We start from the raw sequence: 18,824 nt of genomic DNA, 5'->3' as shown, positions 1-18,824 counted from the left end.
CCTGCTGATGATTAGGTCTCTGACGTGCTTATTCATATTTATAATTCATAAATATTAATTAGAGTTGTGAAATGATGATGTACATTGCTATTTTTGTAGGCATCACAGCAGAGGTGAGTTTAAAGAGGGGCAGTGCTGTCTTTGTGGATTTTTATGAAAATCTCCTTTTTGCATTTGGGTGGTGTAGGAGAAAACTGAAGGTGCTTATTGGAATATTTTTGCAAATGGGTGAGTGAAATTGATGGTATAAATATATAATATACAGCCTATATAATCCAATGAAATGACATAGCTGATACAGTCACTGAGAAGTATTATAAGAGCTACTCCATAGGAATCCTCTTGTTAAGGAAATATAATGATTATCATTGCGTCTGTGATTCTATTGTTTGCTCTTATAGTTCACTTCAAGTTAGTTTAGCTGCTTAACCTCTTTCTGCTTTTTTCTTATCAAACCACAGTATTGTATTTTCTGAACTCAGTGCAAATATTGTATGAAGCAAGTTTGGAACTTCATTTCCCCCTGCTTTCTTTTGTAGGGTGAGAGGGGATTCCCAGGTTTAGAAGGTCAGCCAGGATTACCTGGGTTTCCAGGACCAGAGGGACCCCCTGGCCCTAGAGGTGGACAGGTAAGTAACAATTCATTGGGGCAGCTTGTGAATACTAGCTAACATGAACTTGCCTGATTCTGGTTAGCCTTGGGTTCCTGCTGCACTGATCCAAAATTCATTACTGTCTTCGCCAGAACTTATGATGCAGAGAGTCAGTGTTTCAGTTATACAGTTCCTGGAAGCCCCACTTCATGACTTCAATTTTTACATGTTACTAACTAATAAATACTGCTAGCATTAAGATGATCAGCAATAGGAAGCCTATTTGTGAAGTTTTCTACCCATTTCTGCAGTGCCAGGAAGTATAATATGATGTTATTGACATTGCTCTTTCATGATGGGGGTCACAGAGGTGTTAAAACAAATGCCTCAAGGTAATAATACTGCTAATACTACTACTGTAAAAGAGAAATGGATCTTCATAAGATCATAAGAAAGTAGAGCTGGAAGGGATCTTACACAAGCATCTAGTTCGGCCCCTTGCTCTGAATAACTTTAACATATTCTAGTGATCTAATTCTGACATTAGAGCAAGGGAGGGCAAAATATGGCCCAGATCCAGGCCATTCTGTCCACACCGTCGGGCCAGGCGGGCTCCATTCATCCATGGGCGGCTCCTTGCAGGAGTGCTGGAATCTGCATGTGGAGGCACAGAGCCGGCATGGCCCGATGGTGTGCAGCTCCGACCTTTATTGCTGGGAACCCCATGTGCTGGTATGGAGCTAGCCTAGTATGGCTTGAAGGCGCATGCCAGTGGGCTGGACCGGATGGGCTCTGTGCTGCCACATGCAGCTCCTGGGCTCTGCCTGCTGTGACCCAGGTGTGTCCTGAGGGCCCACCGCCTGTTGCTGCTGCCAGCAGCAAGGGCTGTGCACCATGGAGAGGGCGGGCATATGGCGGCGGGGCTCATACCCACCCACAAACCCCACATGGCCCCACACACACCCCAGACCCAAACCCCGCATGCGCCCACACACACTCCCACACCACCCACAAAACCCCCACCCCCCACAGACACTCCCACAGACCTCATACCCTTCACAAATCCTACACCCCCCACACATCCCCACAGAACCCCACAAACCCCACTGCCCCCACACCCATACCCCCACAAACCTCACATCCCCCACCCACACTCCCCACAAATCGTACACCCCCCACACATACCCACACCCCCACAGCCCCCACATCCATACCCCCCACAGAACCCCACAAATCTCCCCTGCGCACACACCCTCCACACATAGAACATGCAAGAGTAAGATTTTATTTAGAGCTATTGTACAATCACCTCTATATATACTGCACAAATGCATGTAAATCAGGGCAACATTTTTTTTTTAAATAAAATTAAAATACATTATGGTAGATGTTTGATTTTTAGTGTATGATTTGGGTTTTTTTCTGGTTCTAAGATGGCACCCCCCTCCCAAAAGGAGTACTTCCCGGGGGGCTAGGGGGTGAGGGGAGTTCTAGTGGCAAAGATTGGGGGTTAGGAGTGGGACTTCTGGTCCAAGATGGTGATCGGGGGTGGGGCTACCCTTGTGGTCCTCCACAGCTCACCAAAAATCATTAAGAGGCCCTCCAGGTGAAATAGTTGCCCACCCATGCATTAGGGTGTTGAAATACCCCTGGCTCTATGTGTATAAATGTGTCTCTCTATTTTTTTTAATGTAAGCAGCCATATCTATATGATCTGAATCTTCCTTGTGTAACACCTCCATTAAACACAAACATAAGAAGCACCTTGCAGTAGGCACAGGAAAGAATTACTGTGTTTTGTCTTTTAGGAGACAGTTAAGGAAAGCAAACAGTAGACAGGAGATAGAAAAAACAAAAATGTTACACAGGTGGAGAAGATGAATCAGCAAGGGCTGGACAAAGAAGACAGGAAACGGGGACTAAAGAAATCAGATGTTCCAGTTAGGAAGTTTAATTGTGTTTACTGTTCTTAATGCTCATCTTTGTCAGATGTCTTCCTGCATAGCTCAGTGAATTCCTAGAGTACTTCAGACATTAACCTAAGAAAAACAATTCACACCAGCTAATGTTATCTTTTGGACACTAGAGGTCAGTATACCACATTTGAGAAAACTGAACTACTTATTTGTACACAGGCTGTATTGAGAAAAACTGTTCTCTGTGTTCTTATATATTAGCTTCTGAAAAGACTTTTCAATCCCAACATAAGCAAAGAAATAATTTACTTTAAAACCTTACCTTTCAGCTGATGAAAAATAAAATATCTTCTAACTTTACTACACACTGGGCATGTCTACACGTGTACTTATGTTGGTTTAAATTTATTGCACAGTAAGCTAGTGTGCATTAAACAGAAATAGGATGGCGTCTACATGTGCAGGTATTAAAGTGCATTAATGCTGTGTGGGGACTGACTTGGTACTAAAGTTAGTCCCAAATCTCTCCACACAGTGTTACTGTGCAGTAAGGCATTTACACATGCGTTACTGCACTGTAATTAATCAGGTGTAAATTTGATACCTGCATGATGCAAGTATCAAATTTATGCTCAAGTCGGCATAAGTTGCCATATTTACTGTGCAGTACAGGTGTGCATATGTAGGTGCTCACCATACTGCGCAGTAATTTTGGTTACTGTGCAGTAAATGCATACGTGTAGATGCACCCACTATGTACAAGGCATCTTAAAGATCTTGATTTTTAATTACAACTTTAAGATTGCTTTGACTGATATAGTTCTGTGACTGATGTTAGCTGTTTTACATTTCCCATATTATTTTCAGGGTGATGATGGACTTCCAGGGCCTGTTGGACCCAAAGGAATCAGAGTAAGTGACACAGCTTTGAGGTATAATGTGTGGCATGCTAGATTTATGGTGAATAGAGGAAGAGAGTTTACAGAAAGTTGAATGAGCCTCTCCAGAGGAAATGGTGGCAGGGAAAAGAGCAGGGAAAAGTAGAATTTAATCACAAGGAAAATATATCTCCCAACTGATGTGTCATGTTACAAAAAGTAACTTCAGTAATAAACATCCAATCCTCATTTAGTCCGCCCTGCTATACAGAAGCTGAACTAGCTTCGTAGGTCAAAATCTAGCACTTTTACTTCACTTTATTGTAAAGTAGATACACCTTTCTTCAGATGCATCATATCTGTCTGAATCCACCAGCTTTTATTCCTGTGATCTATATCTTATGGTCAGGACCCTCATTTGGTAGAAATCCATGTCACTTCATTGACTTCAGTAGAGGCACATCAACTTTCACTATTAGGGCCCAGTTCTTTGTGCACATACAACAATCAGGGATATGTCCTTGGACATTCTTAAACCAGTAATGGTTGATGTCAGGGAGGGTATGACAGGAGAGGGATCATTCAAGACATGCCCCCTTCATATAGTCTCCCTCTAAACCACCTGCTACATACCACTTTGATGACAGGACACTGAGCTAAGCTAGGTTTGGCCCGCTATGGTACTTCTTATATTCTTGAGTGTGTGTGTGTGTGTGTACACTACCATCATATAGTTACCCTATATTGCTTCTCCCATTTTTTGTTCTGTGGATTTTAATATTTATTTTTTCTGATAATTAAAAAAAAAAAAATCAAGCTCCTATATTTCCCCAGTATATCGTAAAGTAAAATACAATGTGTGTGGCCCTTTTTATGTATGGGTGGTTCTTATTTTTTCTATTTCACCTTGGTTTCAAAAATACTAATCAGTTATGTGCAATAAATAATGTTAATTCCCTTTAAAAAGACATTGCTCCCCTTAGCACCACCATGTTTAAAAAAAAATACTTTAAACGTATTTTTCCCCCAGGGACCTCCAGGACTTCCAGGATTTCCAGGAACACCAGGACTTCCTGTGAGTAGGAATCAGCTTTACATTTGAGAATCCTTTCACTTTTTCTTCTTCCTTTTTTGCTCAGAACATTGATCTGAAAGCTAATTTTACTATCCTTTCTTCTATGTTAAAGGGATTACCAGGGCAAGATGGGCCACCAGGACCCCCAGGTATCCCAGGATGCAATGGAACAAAGGTAAGACATTGGACCCTTGTGAAAATTTTCCTTCTCTGCAATATACTGCCTTCTCCAGGAGTACAAACAGACTGCTTGTGGAAACAGGAAGGTTGGCATTTCATTTGTTTTAGTCACACAGTTGATTTTTCCTTTGAAAACTGTTTATCCAAAGTCTGTTGCAATGCACCTTTTCCTCTCCAAGGTCATGAGTTTACATTAATGTTAAGATTTCTAATGTTGCTACTTGTTTGATCATTTTATTTTCATTGCTAGCTAAGCCTCTTCTCTCTGCCATCTTTAGGGAGAACATGGATTCCCAGGAAGTCCAGGTTTTCCAGGTTTACAAGGCCCTCCTGTAAGTAAGACATTTTTTATAGTAATTTCAGCCTCCTATCATCTACAGAGAAAATCCTGCCTAGAACTGTGTAGTAGTCAGTGTCCAAATTAAGAGCAATTTATTTTGCAATAGCTTTATTTTTTCTTACTAAATGATAATAAATATATTATGTTTCACCAATTAAATAATAAAAATAGCTGTGCTACAGAGCATGCCAGCTTTTTGGCTGTAGATCAGTTATAAAGCTGAGAGAGAATCTGATTGTCTCCCTGCTTGAGTATTACATTCTAACACTGCTGAGATGCCATGCCACCTGCAGAGAAAACAAATGCATAAATGTGTGTGGGAGGAGAAGAAACTTATGTAGTATCCCTTGGTGCATCTCAGGTGTTCTGCTGTCTCTTAGTGGTGAAGGGAAAAAAAGACACAATGCAGGCTTTTTCCACCTTTATATTCCAACCTTATATTGTAAGATGTAGTCAAGATTTAGTGAATGGCATATCAGTTTCTGAGTAGTATTTTCTTACCCTTCTTTATTTTTCTGTTTCTTTTAAATAAAGGGACCCCCTGGCTTTCCAGGTATGAAGGTAAGCATTCTGTATGTTCACAACTAACTACTAAACAGGCCTGGATGTTAAGTGTGCATCTGACACAAGTAACCTGTTTGCTTTAATGTAAGGCCACTTGTATTCCACAGCAAGCTGGACCTAAATTCTGCATGAGGTCCTAATTTCAGTCTGTTACTCAGGTGTGTCCAACTGGAAATTCTGCAACAGTTTTACTCCATATAAAAATGAATGGAGGCATTTACTGAATTGAACGTGTGTGCAAATGGCAAAAAACCTAGGATACAGATTGGGATTATGGGGGAAGCACAGTAGCTGTATGCTTCTGTTAAAGTGCTCAGCAGTGAAACTATTTAGTTGGTCTAATAAAATATACCACATCTACCCAAAGAAACTTCCCAGCATTTGCCCCCCCCCGTAGGATTCAGAGTTACGTCTTAAAAGGCAGGTTACACATCTCAGAGGGTTTCTGCAGACTCGAGGACACAGTCATGCACCAGTTCATGTTTGTTTGGTATTCTGAAGATTTCTTCTCATCCCTATAAGCCAACAAATTTTGGCAGCAGTTATTTAACAGTTTAGCAGTATGTATTTGAAAACGTGTCTGTGCGTATACACAGCATGCAGCATATACACCACATTAAGACACAGAAAATCCTGTATAAAAACTGTCAAGAAATCAGCAGTTGTTTCTCTGCTTTCAGCCTTCATGGCTGGCCTCATGCTGGCAGATTTAGTGAAACGCGCTAAGCTTGCAGATGCCAGAAATGGTTTAGGAGTAATTTCAGAGCCCCCCAGCCCTGTCCATTCTTCAAAAACCACTGAAAATTGAGATCATCAGAGGTGACTGAGTTGCAGGAAAGGGGATAACCGCATATGTGCAGCTAACAGAGAGATCTACTTGTCTGCTGGTTTTGATATTTTTTTCTCCAACACGCCAGGAGAGCTAGGAGTCCACTGTAACTAAATACAACAGTAAGATGCTATAGTGGATGTATGAGTAAATATTTAGTGAACATCCTCAGTCCACTGAAAAACTTTGTACTAGTAGGAGGACTAAAATTACCAAAATGTACAAGATGTACCAAGTCTGCTTGTGCACACCTTAAAGTGGCCAGTTGCTCTCAGAAACTGAGCACTCATAATGGGTGAAAGAATAATGCAGTGTAGTATATTGCCTTACGAATCATGCTTCTTACTTGAAGCATCCATGTGCTTTTTCCTCTTAGCTAAACAGTTATATTTTATTAAGTTTTATGTTTTATGTTTAAGTTTCCTGAAACTATTTGAGCATGGGTTCCCACAAACTGCTGCTGAAAGAACAGCTTGGTACTTTGGGATTTGGCAATGACAACTCTAAAATTGCACTTTCTTCCCATACCTCTTCTTCCCACCCGTCCCCATTTTATTAAAAGTATCGACAAATCAGGAAACATACTTTTAACTTATAAAACCAGAGGCACAGGCTGTTATCTATAATAAAACTTCTTTTCATAGGTATGGGTTGTGGAATTTGGTCTATAGTAATGGCAAATTATTCTCATGAGGTGGGAGGTGGCCCTATAATCAATCACATTGTCTGTTAAGTCCTGTCAGTTGCTTTCCAATGAAGATAAATATTGTTTTCTTTTCTTTTGTGAAGCATTTATGTTTTAATCCCCAAATCTTTTGGAATTCAAGACAGATGTTGTGCACACATGTGCAGATAAAAAAATGGTATGATTGTATGGCTGGAAGCAGGGTCTGAGCGTCTAAAAACGAGCTGTGTAAGTAAACAGGGAACATTTTTTAAAGATCTGATTTTTTTCCTTTAGTATTGAGTATTACTGAAATAATAGTCCTAAATAGCTCCAGCATTAATTATGCTTTTTTCCTGTCTCTACTGAAGCCACTTTGAGGGAGAAGAATAATGCAGCTTGTTATTAATTTAAGAGACAAGAATTTATTTTAGTGATATCTTTTATTAGACCAACTGCATGGTTGGGATAAAGTTAGATAAGATTTCAAATGTAGATTATGCTTTATATGGTGACTGGATAAAGTTTATGTTTGTTTAGCGCTCTGAAGTTTTCTTCTCATCCATAAAAGCTGATGAAGATGACCTGATGAAGAATGTCTTCCATTCAAAAACTTCTCACTTTTTCCCAATCATGCAGTTGATCCAATAAAAAAAATACTACCCACAAAAAATTTTGCCTCTCACATAATTCCTGGACCACTGTGGCTATACAACATTGCTCCAATACTATTAATTTAAATAATTTGTTTTTCTTCTAGGGTGAACCTGGTGAAATAATTGTGTCCTCGCTTCCAGGACAGAAAGGTGACCCAGGATTCCCAGGTCTTCCGGGGATACCAGTAAGTTGCATGAAATATTAAATGTGTTCAAATCAGTGGTCAATGCAATATTCAGTGCTACAGAACATACACATAGGAGCACTTATATGAAGGAGCTGGTCCAAAGTTGAATGTGCTCCTGTGCTTTTGGGGAAGTAGTTACTTCCAGCTTTCAGATGAGTGAGGTGACCAGCAGAGGGCCATTCAATCATGGGAATGGAACTGCTGTGTTCATAGGACAGGAGCACCATCCGCTGCCTGCCAGGAACCAGTGTGTGCTTGTGCCTTCCCCTACCCCTTTCCAAATACACACAGAGGTCGTGCCAGTTCTGGAATTCTGTGCTCTTCCCATTAAGGGAAAAAACTAGTACCTGCTGGCAGGCAGTGAGGAGCACTTTCAGCTGTTCTCTGCAGGCAGCACCTTGTAGCAGCCCCTCCACAGGGTCTCTGTCACAGTACCCCTTTCTGAAAACTGCTGAATGACTCTAGGCCCTTATCCCCCTGCTAAGCCATTTATCAGTTTACTAGAGGGGTAAGACCACCAGAGTCTGTCAGCCTGCACTGACCAGTAATCAGGGCAACAGTTTCATGATTCAGGGTGATAAACCCCAGGCTATTCTAATTAGACTGAGCAATTCTTCTTTTTTTTTTTTAATCTCAAAGGCTCTATGAATGTTGACCACAAGTAACTCTAAGGGTTTTAAGTTTCCCCGTTGATGGTCTTGAAATCCTCCCCTTAGGAGTAGGCTATATATGGGCAGAGTAATGGTCAGTTCCTCTGAGTGGATATGTACAAAATATTAAATCTGGTCTATGTGGCCCAGGGCCTCCTAAATTGATTCCAGTAGGAGCTTCTTCACTGCAAGGGGCACCTATGACTCCACCCTTTTCTTTCTCAACAGGGTCCACCTGGTCCCATTGGTACATCAGGTCTGATTGGTCCTCCTGGGCCACCAGGTTTGACGGTAAGTTTACTTAGCTTGTCAGAATTCTGTTGCTCAGCTGAGGGGAGATTTCTCTGTGCTCAGACCTCTGATTAGAGGTGGCGTTGCTAATCAGTGGCTGATTCTTATTTAGGGCCACCACAAGCCCTGCAGATGTTGCACCCTCTGCATCTTCATTTGTCATGGTTTAAATGTGTCATACATCTTCAGACTAGGTTTCTAGCCTGCCCTAAAGCAAGCACCTGTGCTGGCTCTCCCTATCCAGCTCCCATACTGTACAATAGAAAGATACTGTTTCTGTCCCCTCTGGTGACCTTCTGGGGGCAAAGCTTAAACCTGGATGACAGTACTTTTTAAATCCACTTGAATCTGTAACAGGACACATTAAAGTAGGAATCTGTCATGCATGCATTACAGCCCTGAGTTAAGTTTTAATGGCATAGGGAATGGCTCTCAGAGGCAGAAATGAACAGTCAGCGTGAGCTTAATATGGAAATAACTAGGGCAAGATACACAGATCAGAAGTCTGATAATTCCTTGCAGTGGTAGTTTCTGTTGGCAAAATACTTTGGTATTTTGAGGAAGAAAATGCTATAGACAGATGTTTTCATTTTTTTTGTAATACAGGGCCCTCCTGGTCCACCAGGGCTTCAAGGACCTAAGGTACTTCTTCCCTCTTTTCTTGGTTTTTTTCCTTTAATTTTGTTCCAGGCTTTGTTCTAAGCGTTGATGATTTTAACTGTTTGCAGGGTAATATGGGATTGAATTTTCAAGGACCCAAGGGTGAAAAGGTGAGTAATGGACATGTATGTTTATTTGTACTTCTTGCCTTCAGAATTCTTTGTGCTTCTTTTACCGGCTGCTCTCTTGGCTGACGTGGTATATACTAAACTGGCCTTTATACGTCTTGCCATCATTTTGGCTACTAGGGTGAACGAGGCCTTCAGGGACCTCCCGGACCTCCAGGACAAATAGGAGAACAGAAGAGACCAAATGATGTTGAGTTCCAGAAAGGAGATCAGGTGAGTGGAAGGGAAGAAACTTTATCTGTCTGCAGCAGACACAAGTCCAGGTTTTTATGATCTTTAATTTTCATTCAGAATGACTTCCCTCAACATACAGTTTAGCGGAGTCCTACTTCTTCTTCAGAGCACTGAATTGTCAGCAGCCTCAGCCAGGTCTACCCACTTTTATTTTTCAAAAGATATTTTAGCCATATGGGTTCAAGTGCTTCCATTTGCAGACTAGGAAGCCAAAGCTTTATCTCCACATGTATTTTATTATTAAAAATGAAACTGCAGAAGAAACAATCTCTGAAGAAAGTCCCTGGGAAGAACATAACTTAGCTTCTAACTGGCTTTAACAGGATTTTAACAGGCTAGTCAATTCCAGACATCCAGGCTGAGATTTTCTGGGTGAGATTGAAAAATCTTAGCCCCAGTCATCTACTGCACTTGAAGGACATGTCCTGTAAAAATTGAAATGCACTCCACTTAATCTCCCTGTTTTAGATGAAGTCTTGAGTCCCTTCTTCCTTCTGGTCTGAATAAAATCCTCTCCCACTTCCTTGGCACCTAAATATGCACATCTGGCTTAAGTGGGGAATCTATATCTTTGGAGGCTATACTTCTGATTTTTTAACTCGTTTTAACTCATGTTGCTCCATTTTGTGCAGAACAAATTGGCCCTAGCCCTTGTTTGTCATTGGCAGAGTTGCCAGTTCCAAAGCTAAGTTTTAACTTTCCTCTTTGGCAACATATCACAGATCTCATCTGTGTTACGGGGCCTGTAACGGATAAGCCAGGTAGAAGAAGCAGGAGCATGTATACCAGGGTTCCCCTATTTCCTTTGAAGCTTCTGTAATAGGGGCACGTTCTGAAGGGCCACATCCTGAGGAGTTGTCATCTGTGTATTCTCCTACATTACATGTGTCAGCTCCCCAAAAACTTCAGTCAGACCCTTGATCCATTTTTAGTTTTGTGCAACCACATTTGGATGAACCATTTTGTTTTGTTCTTCCTTTTCTTTCTGCTCTTATTGTCTGAACAAACATTTCAGAGAAGAGAAGGAACCACTGGACAGAAGTGCTTTGGTTAGACAGGAAGTGGGGGAAAAGTGCCTATCCTCTGTGCACCCTCCACTTCGATCAGAACCATTTACTCTCCATCCCTTCAAAAAGAAAAAAAAACCCTTTAGTCCCATTGAAGCCTTTTCCAGACCTATCCACTATTTTACATTTTCCCTTTGGAGTCATCCTAGAAAGGTCAAGTAGTGTGGTAGTCTCTGTTTCACTAGGTAGCAGAGCAGTACATAAAGAAGCAAAGAATTAGCCATCCCCTCAGTTTTCAAGGAGGTTGGGTGAAATTCTGGCCCTGTTGAAGTCAATATCAAAACTCACCCTGACTTCAGTACAATGAGAATTTGATTCTGAAAGTTTAGTTCTGCTCTCCCATAATCTGGGTTCTGAAGGCCTAATCATGCTGAAGTATAGCTACCAAAATATACAAAAAGGGATCCTTTTTACGCTACACTTCTTAGAAAGTACCAAGACCTAGTCTCCCAGCAGATTGCATTTGTCCCTACACTGGCAATAATTTTAAGATTAGGTACTTACAGTTTTGAAGCAAGGAGTGGTCTCCGTGGTGCTCAGTCTATTAATGTTAATTTCTAGGTAACACTTACATTTTTTATATAGCCCATATCTTAATGTTTGTCTGAGCCAAAGCAAAGTTGTGATCTCAGCTGATTGCCAAGCTGTGTGGGAAATGTGCAAGATAAAAAGTGAATGCAGCGCAGTGAGTTTTGGAGGATTAAGTGACCAATGCTCTTCATTTTAAATTAGAGGTAAACTGCTCATCCAGCCTGTACTACTGGAGGTGCAGCAATATAAAATGGAGATCTTATCCCTGGCACCTTTCACAAGAGAAGAGAGATTAATTTTAGTGTCCTTGTAGCTTCAGTAATTACCATCTGCCTAGTGACTCTTCCTGCTGCACTTGCAGCTGGATAGGGTATTTTTTCACTTCCTGCCTTAAACTGTTATACAGCAGCTGTGAAGTGATTCATCTACATAAATAAGGCAATCAGTTAGTACAGTTTGAATCAGCATTTGGAGATCCTCCTGGATGAAAGGACCATTAGTTCTCCTAGCACTTGCTGTGTAAATAGCAACAAAGTAAACCTTATATACAAGAACCATCCAGATACCCAGTGGTGGGAGTTTTAACCCCTTTTCTTTTTCTCCCTGCTCCGTGCTTGCTTGACAGGGTGCACCAGGTGAACGTGGTCCATCAGGACCTCCTGGGCCACAAGGTCCTCCTGTGAGTAACTCCCACTCTGTCATTTTTTATTGGCATAATGTAACAGAATTGTGACTTAGTTCTGTCTGTATCCCTGAGCTAAGTTTAAGGCATTGTTTGTGTGTTCAGGGTCCCCCCGGTGGCATGAAAGGCGAAAAAGGTGAGCCAGGAGAACCAGGCAAAAGAGTAAGTAACTTAGGTGAACCGAAGATTTTTCTTTCCAAACAGTATTAGCAGAATTAAGCCGATGTTGAATTCAGGTTGGGCCATCAGATTCTTGGTAAGAGATTTTTTTCTTTTCTTCTGTGTTCTCATATAAAGTTGCAGATGACAGTGATTATTTGTGAGGCCTGATGTGAGGCCTGATTTTCACTAGGTGTGAAGACCTTCCTATACCTCTTAATGGAATTACCCTCCTGCAGGTCTTAACCTCAGGTCAGGAAGAAGTGAGGTAGAAACTCTGCCATCAACCTCAGGCAATAACGTATTTCAGTCAGTGAAGCTTATAAGATCTGAAGGGTTCCAGCAAGTAGGACAAGGATAATGTGGATTGAAGAGGGGATGTAAGGACAAATGGCTTTCAGGGCATAAGTTCTTTACGGGAAGCTAGTTTCCTTATATTATTCCTGAACCTGCAACTTCACTTGAGGTCAGTAAGCAACTGTCAAGATTAGTTTTACAATGAATAATCAGGTGAGATTGAAAGGTTTCTCAGATTTACAAATTATTGATTTTTTAGTTGCCAAATGATTTACAGGAGGCATTTTGGTTTGGTTTTTCTGTTCCTAGAGCAAACAAGTGATAAGGAAGATGGAAATTAAGCCAAAATCCCCAGTTTGTGTATTTTGTGATTTGTGCTCTCTAACTTGCTTCCTTGTGAGAAATTAATTGAGAGCTGTACAGCTCTGCTAAGATCAAAAAGGAAACATACTTGAGGGGTTTTTTCCACATTACACCTGTTTGCAAACAGTTTTGCTATATATAGGGACATGCATGTTTATCACAGGCTTACAGTGCTGTTCTACTGTGAAAAATGATTCAAAAACAGCATTCTAGGATTCTACTTTATCCCACAGATCTTGATTCCTGTTGAATATGCTCTGATTACATGTATGAGGAGTTTTTCTAACTGCCAATCCTGGGATCTTGATTTTTTCAAGTTGAATTAAGATTTTGCACTGGAAACTGTCCTAGTTACATCCATGCAGTCTCATTGTCTGCTGGATGAGCATGAATGAGGGCCAGTGTTGGTTCTGTGGCACAGCTTAGCCAACCATTCTGCTAGTGTCCATTTTGGTATCCCTTACATATTAGTTTTTCTTATCTAAAAGTTCTACAAACTGTTTTTTGGTCCTGGCAACCACCTACTATGTCTGTGAATATACAGCCAGCAAATCTGTTCAGTAAGACAATTTATTTTTTAAAAATCACTTTTTTTAATGGAATTGCACTTTAAACCTTGAATTTATTTCCACATTCCTCTTTAGAAAAGCTTCTTTTAAATGTTATAAGAAAAGTAGATTTAAAATTGTAACACACAGCCTTTCTAGACTGAGACTTGAATTTTACCAATCATAGTTTAGATTGCATAGACATTAGGGACTGGAAGGGACCTTGCGAGATCGAGTCCAGCCCCTCTGCCATAGGCAGGAAGTCTCCTGCAGTCAAATGATCCCAGCAAGATAAGCATCCAAACGTTTTTTGAATGAGTCCAGAGTATGTGCTTGCACCACTTCTGGGGGGAATCTGTTCCAGACCCTGGACACTCGGACTGTAAAGAAGTTTTTCCTTATGTCCAGTCTAAATCGGCCTTCCAGAAGTTTGTGGCCATTAGACCTTGTTTTCCCTTGGGTAGCCCTGGTGAACAACTGTTCTTCCAGATCCTGGTGCACACCGCTTATATACTTATAGGCTGCCACCAAGTCCCCCCTGTCCCTTTTCTTCTCCAGGCTGAAGAGTCCCATATCCCTCAGCCTCTCCTTGTAAGGCTTGCTCTTTTGGCCTTTGATCATTTCCTTTTGGCTCTCCTCTGGACTCTCAAGCTTATCCATGTCACTCCTGAAGTGGAGGGCCCAAAACTGGATGCAGTACTCCAGCTGCGACCTCACTAAGGCCGAGAAAAGTGGGAGGATGACATTCCTGGTTTTTCTTGAGAAATCTCTGGTTTTGCTTGATAAATATATTTGAGAATTCTATTTCTATCCTTCTTCACTTAAATTTTACATTCAAAATTACATTTCCCTCTTAACTGTCAGATATATTTATCAATGGGTTGAATTCTAGAAGTAGTTTTCTTTATCTGCTGTGAAGGAAGCAAATAACACTATCCTCAACAAAGGCTCTTCACCATTAAATCTTTTTTATTTCAATGCACATTTGTGTCTTTGAAGGGGAAGCCTGGCAAAGATGGAGAACCTGGCCAGCCTGGTAGAAACGTGAGTATCTCACATATTTCTCACCTAAGCATATACTTTGTAATGTTTACACTGAACACTTTGAGGATTACATTTTTTATTTCTTTGAAGGGTTCACCTGGTGAGCCAGGTATAAATGGGGAGCCAGGAAGAGATGGGGAAAAGGTGAGTGGTTTATTTGTCTTTATTGTGCTACATTAGCATTGAAGCCTATTTATCATTGAGCCTGACCAACTGGTCCTGCTGAGTAGTAGTTGCATTACCTCATCTGCAAAAGAATCCTTGCCATCATTTCCTCATGTTACCTGACTTATTTGTTTTGATAGCTGATTTCTTATAAGGCTCTTATATGCCAAATGCCATTTAAGAACCCCTCCGTTTCATTGACAGGGTGAGAAAGGTGAAAGTGGTCCTCCTGGTCCTCCTGGAAGGGTATGTTGCTTTCTTTTCTTCCTGTGGTTGGCAGCAAGCTGCTTTGTCTCTGCATTCTTTCCAGATTACCTGAATGAAGGGCACTTCACGCTCAAATGCTTGTCTCCCAAAATAAACTTGTCGGTTCCATAAATAAAAAACCACACCTTTCAAATCATGCTTCACTCCTGGACCAGAATGACTACAACAATAACACTATACAGATTACAGTGGTTGGCAGGAGAGACTCTAGTTATTGACAGAGCCTGTGAGAAGTTGGCAGGTAGCTTAAATGTTGACCATCACAATTGGGGTTTCTGTCCTTCAGGATCGGGTAAACCTGCCCTCTAGAATCCCTCAGTAACAAACCCAAGGCCAGATAATGATCTCACATCCACTAACTTAAATCAGTCATCTCCTTTGTGAAAGCCAGTGGACTAAAAGAAGCCTAAGTGAAGAGAAACATCAGTAGAGCTGGTCAGTCAGAATGTTTCTCTGACAGAAAGCAGGTTTTTCAAATAAAACCAAGTTTTCATAGGGAACAAAATAATTTCCTGGCCTGCTGTAATCATCCCTACAGTAAGGTGCATCAAAAAATATAAAATACTCCAGAGCTGTCACTTATAATGTCACCTACATTATAGAGAGCAATCATGCGATACATCTGACTTTGTCTTTAGGGTTGGTATCCAATACCGTCGGTTCAGTGAGAAATAAGTTTCTTCATGGCAGTTCCACTGAAACCAATGGTAGAGCCAGTTTGGTTGGTGTAAAATCAGAATATATCCTTTGGACATGTTCCTGTTGACTTGTATCTGTGTAATGAAGCAGAAATTGGCCCCTACCTGTAGTTGAAACTGCAGTTTTATAAAGGAAATGAGACCAAATGAAAGCAAAAAGATTTAAAATGTCCACAGTAAAGGTGCCATAATTTCAGGGGTATGTCAGCCTTCCGCCTTCAGTGTCCTGGGAAACAGCTGTCCTTAGAAGGTTGGTTATGGAATTTCTTGCTTTTTCACTCTAGCACTTCTCAAAAACAAGAATGATAAGTCAGCTTGTATTTTTAGTAAACCTCATGCAAATTCTGTACAGGCTTGTGATATTAGTGAATTGGCTTGCTCTCTTTTTTAATTATTAAGATGGATTTGGGATAGCAGTGGATTAGGAAGATCCTGTCATTAGTAATAGGTTTTGAAATGCCTTGCACTGGTTCTTCACATGTTTATCTTTTCAGTCATTTATTTTTTGACTTGTGAATATAACAGATAATTTCAAGACCAGGAAATGGTGCAACAGTGGGACCAAAAGGTAGCAAAGGATTGTCAGGTCTTCCAGGATCCAAAGGGGAACGTGGATATCCTGGCTTGCCAGGTCCTCCAGGATTGCCAGGTCCTCCAGGTAACAGAGCATAAAATGAGGTATATGTATGTCACAAGTTCTGATTGGATATTTAGCATCATGAGATTAACTACCTAATGGGCTTCACATAATAATCACCATCATAGCTGGATCATTCTTGACAGAACTGAATATGCAGTGAAGGCAGATCTATCTAGAGCTACCTTTGAATCCTAAAGATTGTCCTTGAGTACAGACACAATGCAGGAAAGCAGGGGCATAACAGGTTTGGACACTCATTCTCTATGCTTTAGCTGTTTGATACTGAAAAGAGGGGAGACACTAGTCTTTAGGACTGTAGTAGCTAAAGGGCATGAACAAAATTATTTTGCTGATTAAAGAGAAGTTTATGGAGTTATTTAGCATGTTTTCACTGAATCCACTTCCACTGTTTTATGTCTGCTCTGTCCCAGTAAGAGGAAATTAAAGGGCACTTTTATACTACCTGGTTAATTCAAGAATAAATCTAATGGGTTTGCTTCACTTACTGTGCTATAGGAGGAGTAGAAAGATGTAACAGTTACATTGGTTCAGCTGACACACACTGGCCATGTCTACATGTGTGCTTTAATGTGCAGTAGCCTATTTTACTCCGCATTAAAGCATCACGTCAAAAATTGTGTTAATACGCTAATGCACAGTAAACATAGGATACTGCACATTAAAGCTACTGTCACTAAAAAAGCGTGTGCTTTTGCTACTGCGCATTAGGGCAGCCTAATGTGCATTTATTTAGTACCTTACATTAGAGATACTAAATTTAATGCGCAGTAGCAAAAGCACATTAACAAACGTGTAGATACACCCACTCAGAAGCAGTAAATTCCCCAACACTGATCATTTTAAAAAGTATAGCTATTTATATGTCCACACACCAAAGGTGTTTTCACTGTTTGGATGCAGTGTATATTACCAGTTTCATTTGCATGAGAGGAGAGAGTTTGTGCTGGACTGGTTAACCTATTAAATATAGATTTCAGTATAGGCTGGCCAACTGTTTGATAGTGGCGAAGATGACAGTACAAGTTTAGAAAAGGGTCAGGCAGAGAGAACTATTTTTTTCACAAGACTGCAAAGGGATGTAAGCATAACTCTAAAGTTATGACATGTAAATAAACCTTTCTTCCAGTATTTCCGTTCATTAACCCTGTTTTATTTCCTTTCTTAACTAAATTGTTTACTAAAATGTTGAGTCTCAAGGTCAGGTTTTCAAACAAAAATCTCTGCACAAGCAGTCTGCCTGCCTGCCTCAAGCACCATACATATACCATTGTATGCACAAATTAGTATGCTTTTAGTTTTGCTTTCCATCTACCAGGCTTGTTTGAAACCTTCATCCTGTAGTATAATTTCTCTCTCATGATTACATATGTGAAGGTTTAATATTGTCAGTCTGGCCAAATATTACCACCTTGACAAAAGTTATGATTCAGATATAAGAGCTACTAAGGAGTTAATGTTTTCCCATCCAAGGAATCACAACTCTTGGCCCTCCTGGCCCACCTGGATTGCCAGGTGAGAGAGGACAGAAGGGGGATCAAGGTTTACCTGGAATTTCCATACCTGGACAGCCTGGACTCGATGGACAACCTGGACCACCTGGACCGCCAGGTCCCCCTGGACGTCCTGGATCAGCTGTTCCTTCTCGTAAGTGATGTCTTCACTGACTTGTAGCCTTGAAACACTTAATATATAGGAAAAGATACTAAACGGTATTTAATGTTGGGGGGTTTTCCCCCTTCTCGCTCCAGGGACACAATTCAGCTATTGTTGAAGTATCGGGAAGGTAGCAATGACTTCAAGTCATCTTTGAGCTTCCCCTAAACAGGCTCATGGTGCAAGTTGGAGTGCCCAAAAGACTGCTCTAACTTTCGTTCTGTGGGAACTATTACACTGGCTGGAAATCAGTGGTATGAAGTGCAGTCTGATCCTGTCATATTTCCTTCCACCTCCAACTAGCCCTGTTACATCTCTGTAAAGCCAGTTATAGAACCTTATTACAGCCATGATTGCTCTATGAGTGACAGTTCCCTGTGGCTGTGCTGCACCATTCCAGTGGCACAGTAATATTTACTTAGTAAGGTTGAATATAGGGTCTTAGGGGTGCAGCATAATATTCTTCCTCCTCATGCTAATACAGGGGTGGGCCAAATCTGGCCTGAGGGCCAAATCTGGCCCACCAGGCCATTTCATCTGGCCCATGTCTCGGACAGCCAGAGCCGACTCGAGGTGATTTAGAAATTGCTCATTCGTTAGGGCGGGCTGGTGAATGGAGAGGCAGACAAGGTTTAATGGTTGCAAAAACATTTGCTTACGCCGCTTGTAGTTGCGACGCAGATGGTCCGGTCGTCTGAACAACTATGTGAGTTGTTCCAGCTGGCGAGGCCCAAGCCAGTTAATCCGTCCGCAAATTTAGCTGGTGGGAAAAGGGTACGTCTGGGATTGCGCTCGGCGACGGGAAGAAGGATCGATAGGTGATCAGTCTATCGATCAGCTAGC

At 41.1% G+C, this 18,824-nt stretch overlaps 1 protein-coding gene across 8 annotated transcripts in view; it reads left to right on the top strand.

Annotated features, from left to right (window-relative positions):
* Positions 1-18,824, top strand: part of COL4A5 (collagen type IV alpha 5 chain) — a 117,843-nt gene that overhangs the window by 33,315 nt on the left and 65,704 nt on the right. For 6 of the 8 annotated variants that reach the window (XM_025215389.1, XM_025215387.1, XM_025215390.1 and 3 more), the window contains 18 exons: positions 540-629; positions 3,377-3,421; positions 4,418-4,462; positions 4,575-4,637; positions 4,921-4,974; positions 5,517-5,543; positions 7,800-7,880; positions 8,762-8,824; positions 9,431-9,466; positions 9,553-9,594; positions 9,733-9,825; positions 12,070-12,123; positions 12,232-12,288; positions 14,493-14,537; positions 14,628-14,681; positions 14,907-14,948; positions 16,193-16,325; positions 17,799-17,972. In XM_025215389.1, coding sequence (XP_025071174.1) covers positions 540-629; positions 3,377-3,421; positions 4,418-4,462; positions 4,575-4,637; positions 4,921-4,974; positions 5,517-5,543; positions 7,800-7,880; positions 8,762-8,824; positions 9,431-9,466; positions 9,553-9,594; positions 9,733-9,825; positions 12,070-12,123; positions 12,232-12,288; positions 14,493-14,537; positions 14,628-14,681; positions 14,907-14,948; positions 16,193-16,325; positions 17,799-17,972 — 1,198 coding nt within the window. Of the gene's footprint in view, positions 1-539; positions 630-3,376; positions 3,422-4,417; positions 4,463-4,574; positions 4,638-4,920; positions 4,975-5,516; positions 5,544-7,164; positions 7,289-7,799; positions 7,881-8,761; positions 8,825-9,430; positions 9,467-9,552; positions 9,595-9,732; positions 9,826-12,069; positions 12,124-12,231; positions 12,289-14,492; positions 14,538-14,627; positions 14,682-14,906; positions 14,949-16,192; positions 16,326-17,798; positions 17,973-18,824 lie in introns of those variants that run through there. The other 2 variants (XM_025215392.1, XM_025215393.1) reach the window with 2 other exon arrangements.

The sequence above is a fragment of the Alligator sinensis genome, unplaced genomic scaffold (genome assembly GCF_000455745.1).
Source record: "Alligator sinensis unplaced genomic scaffold, ASM45574v1 scaffold646_1, whole genome shotgun sequence".
NCBI classification, from domain to species: domain Eukaryota; kingdom Metazoa; phylum Chordata; order Crocodylia; family Alligatoridae; genus Alligator; species Alligator sinensis.
The sequence above is the reverse complement of the archived record's forward strand: the minus strand, read 5'-3'. Positions and strand labels throughout refer to the sequence as shown.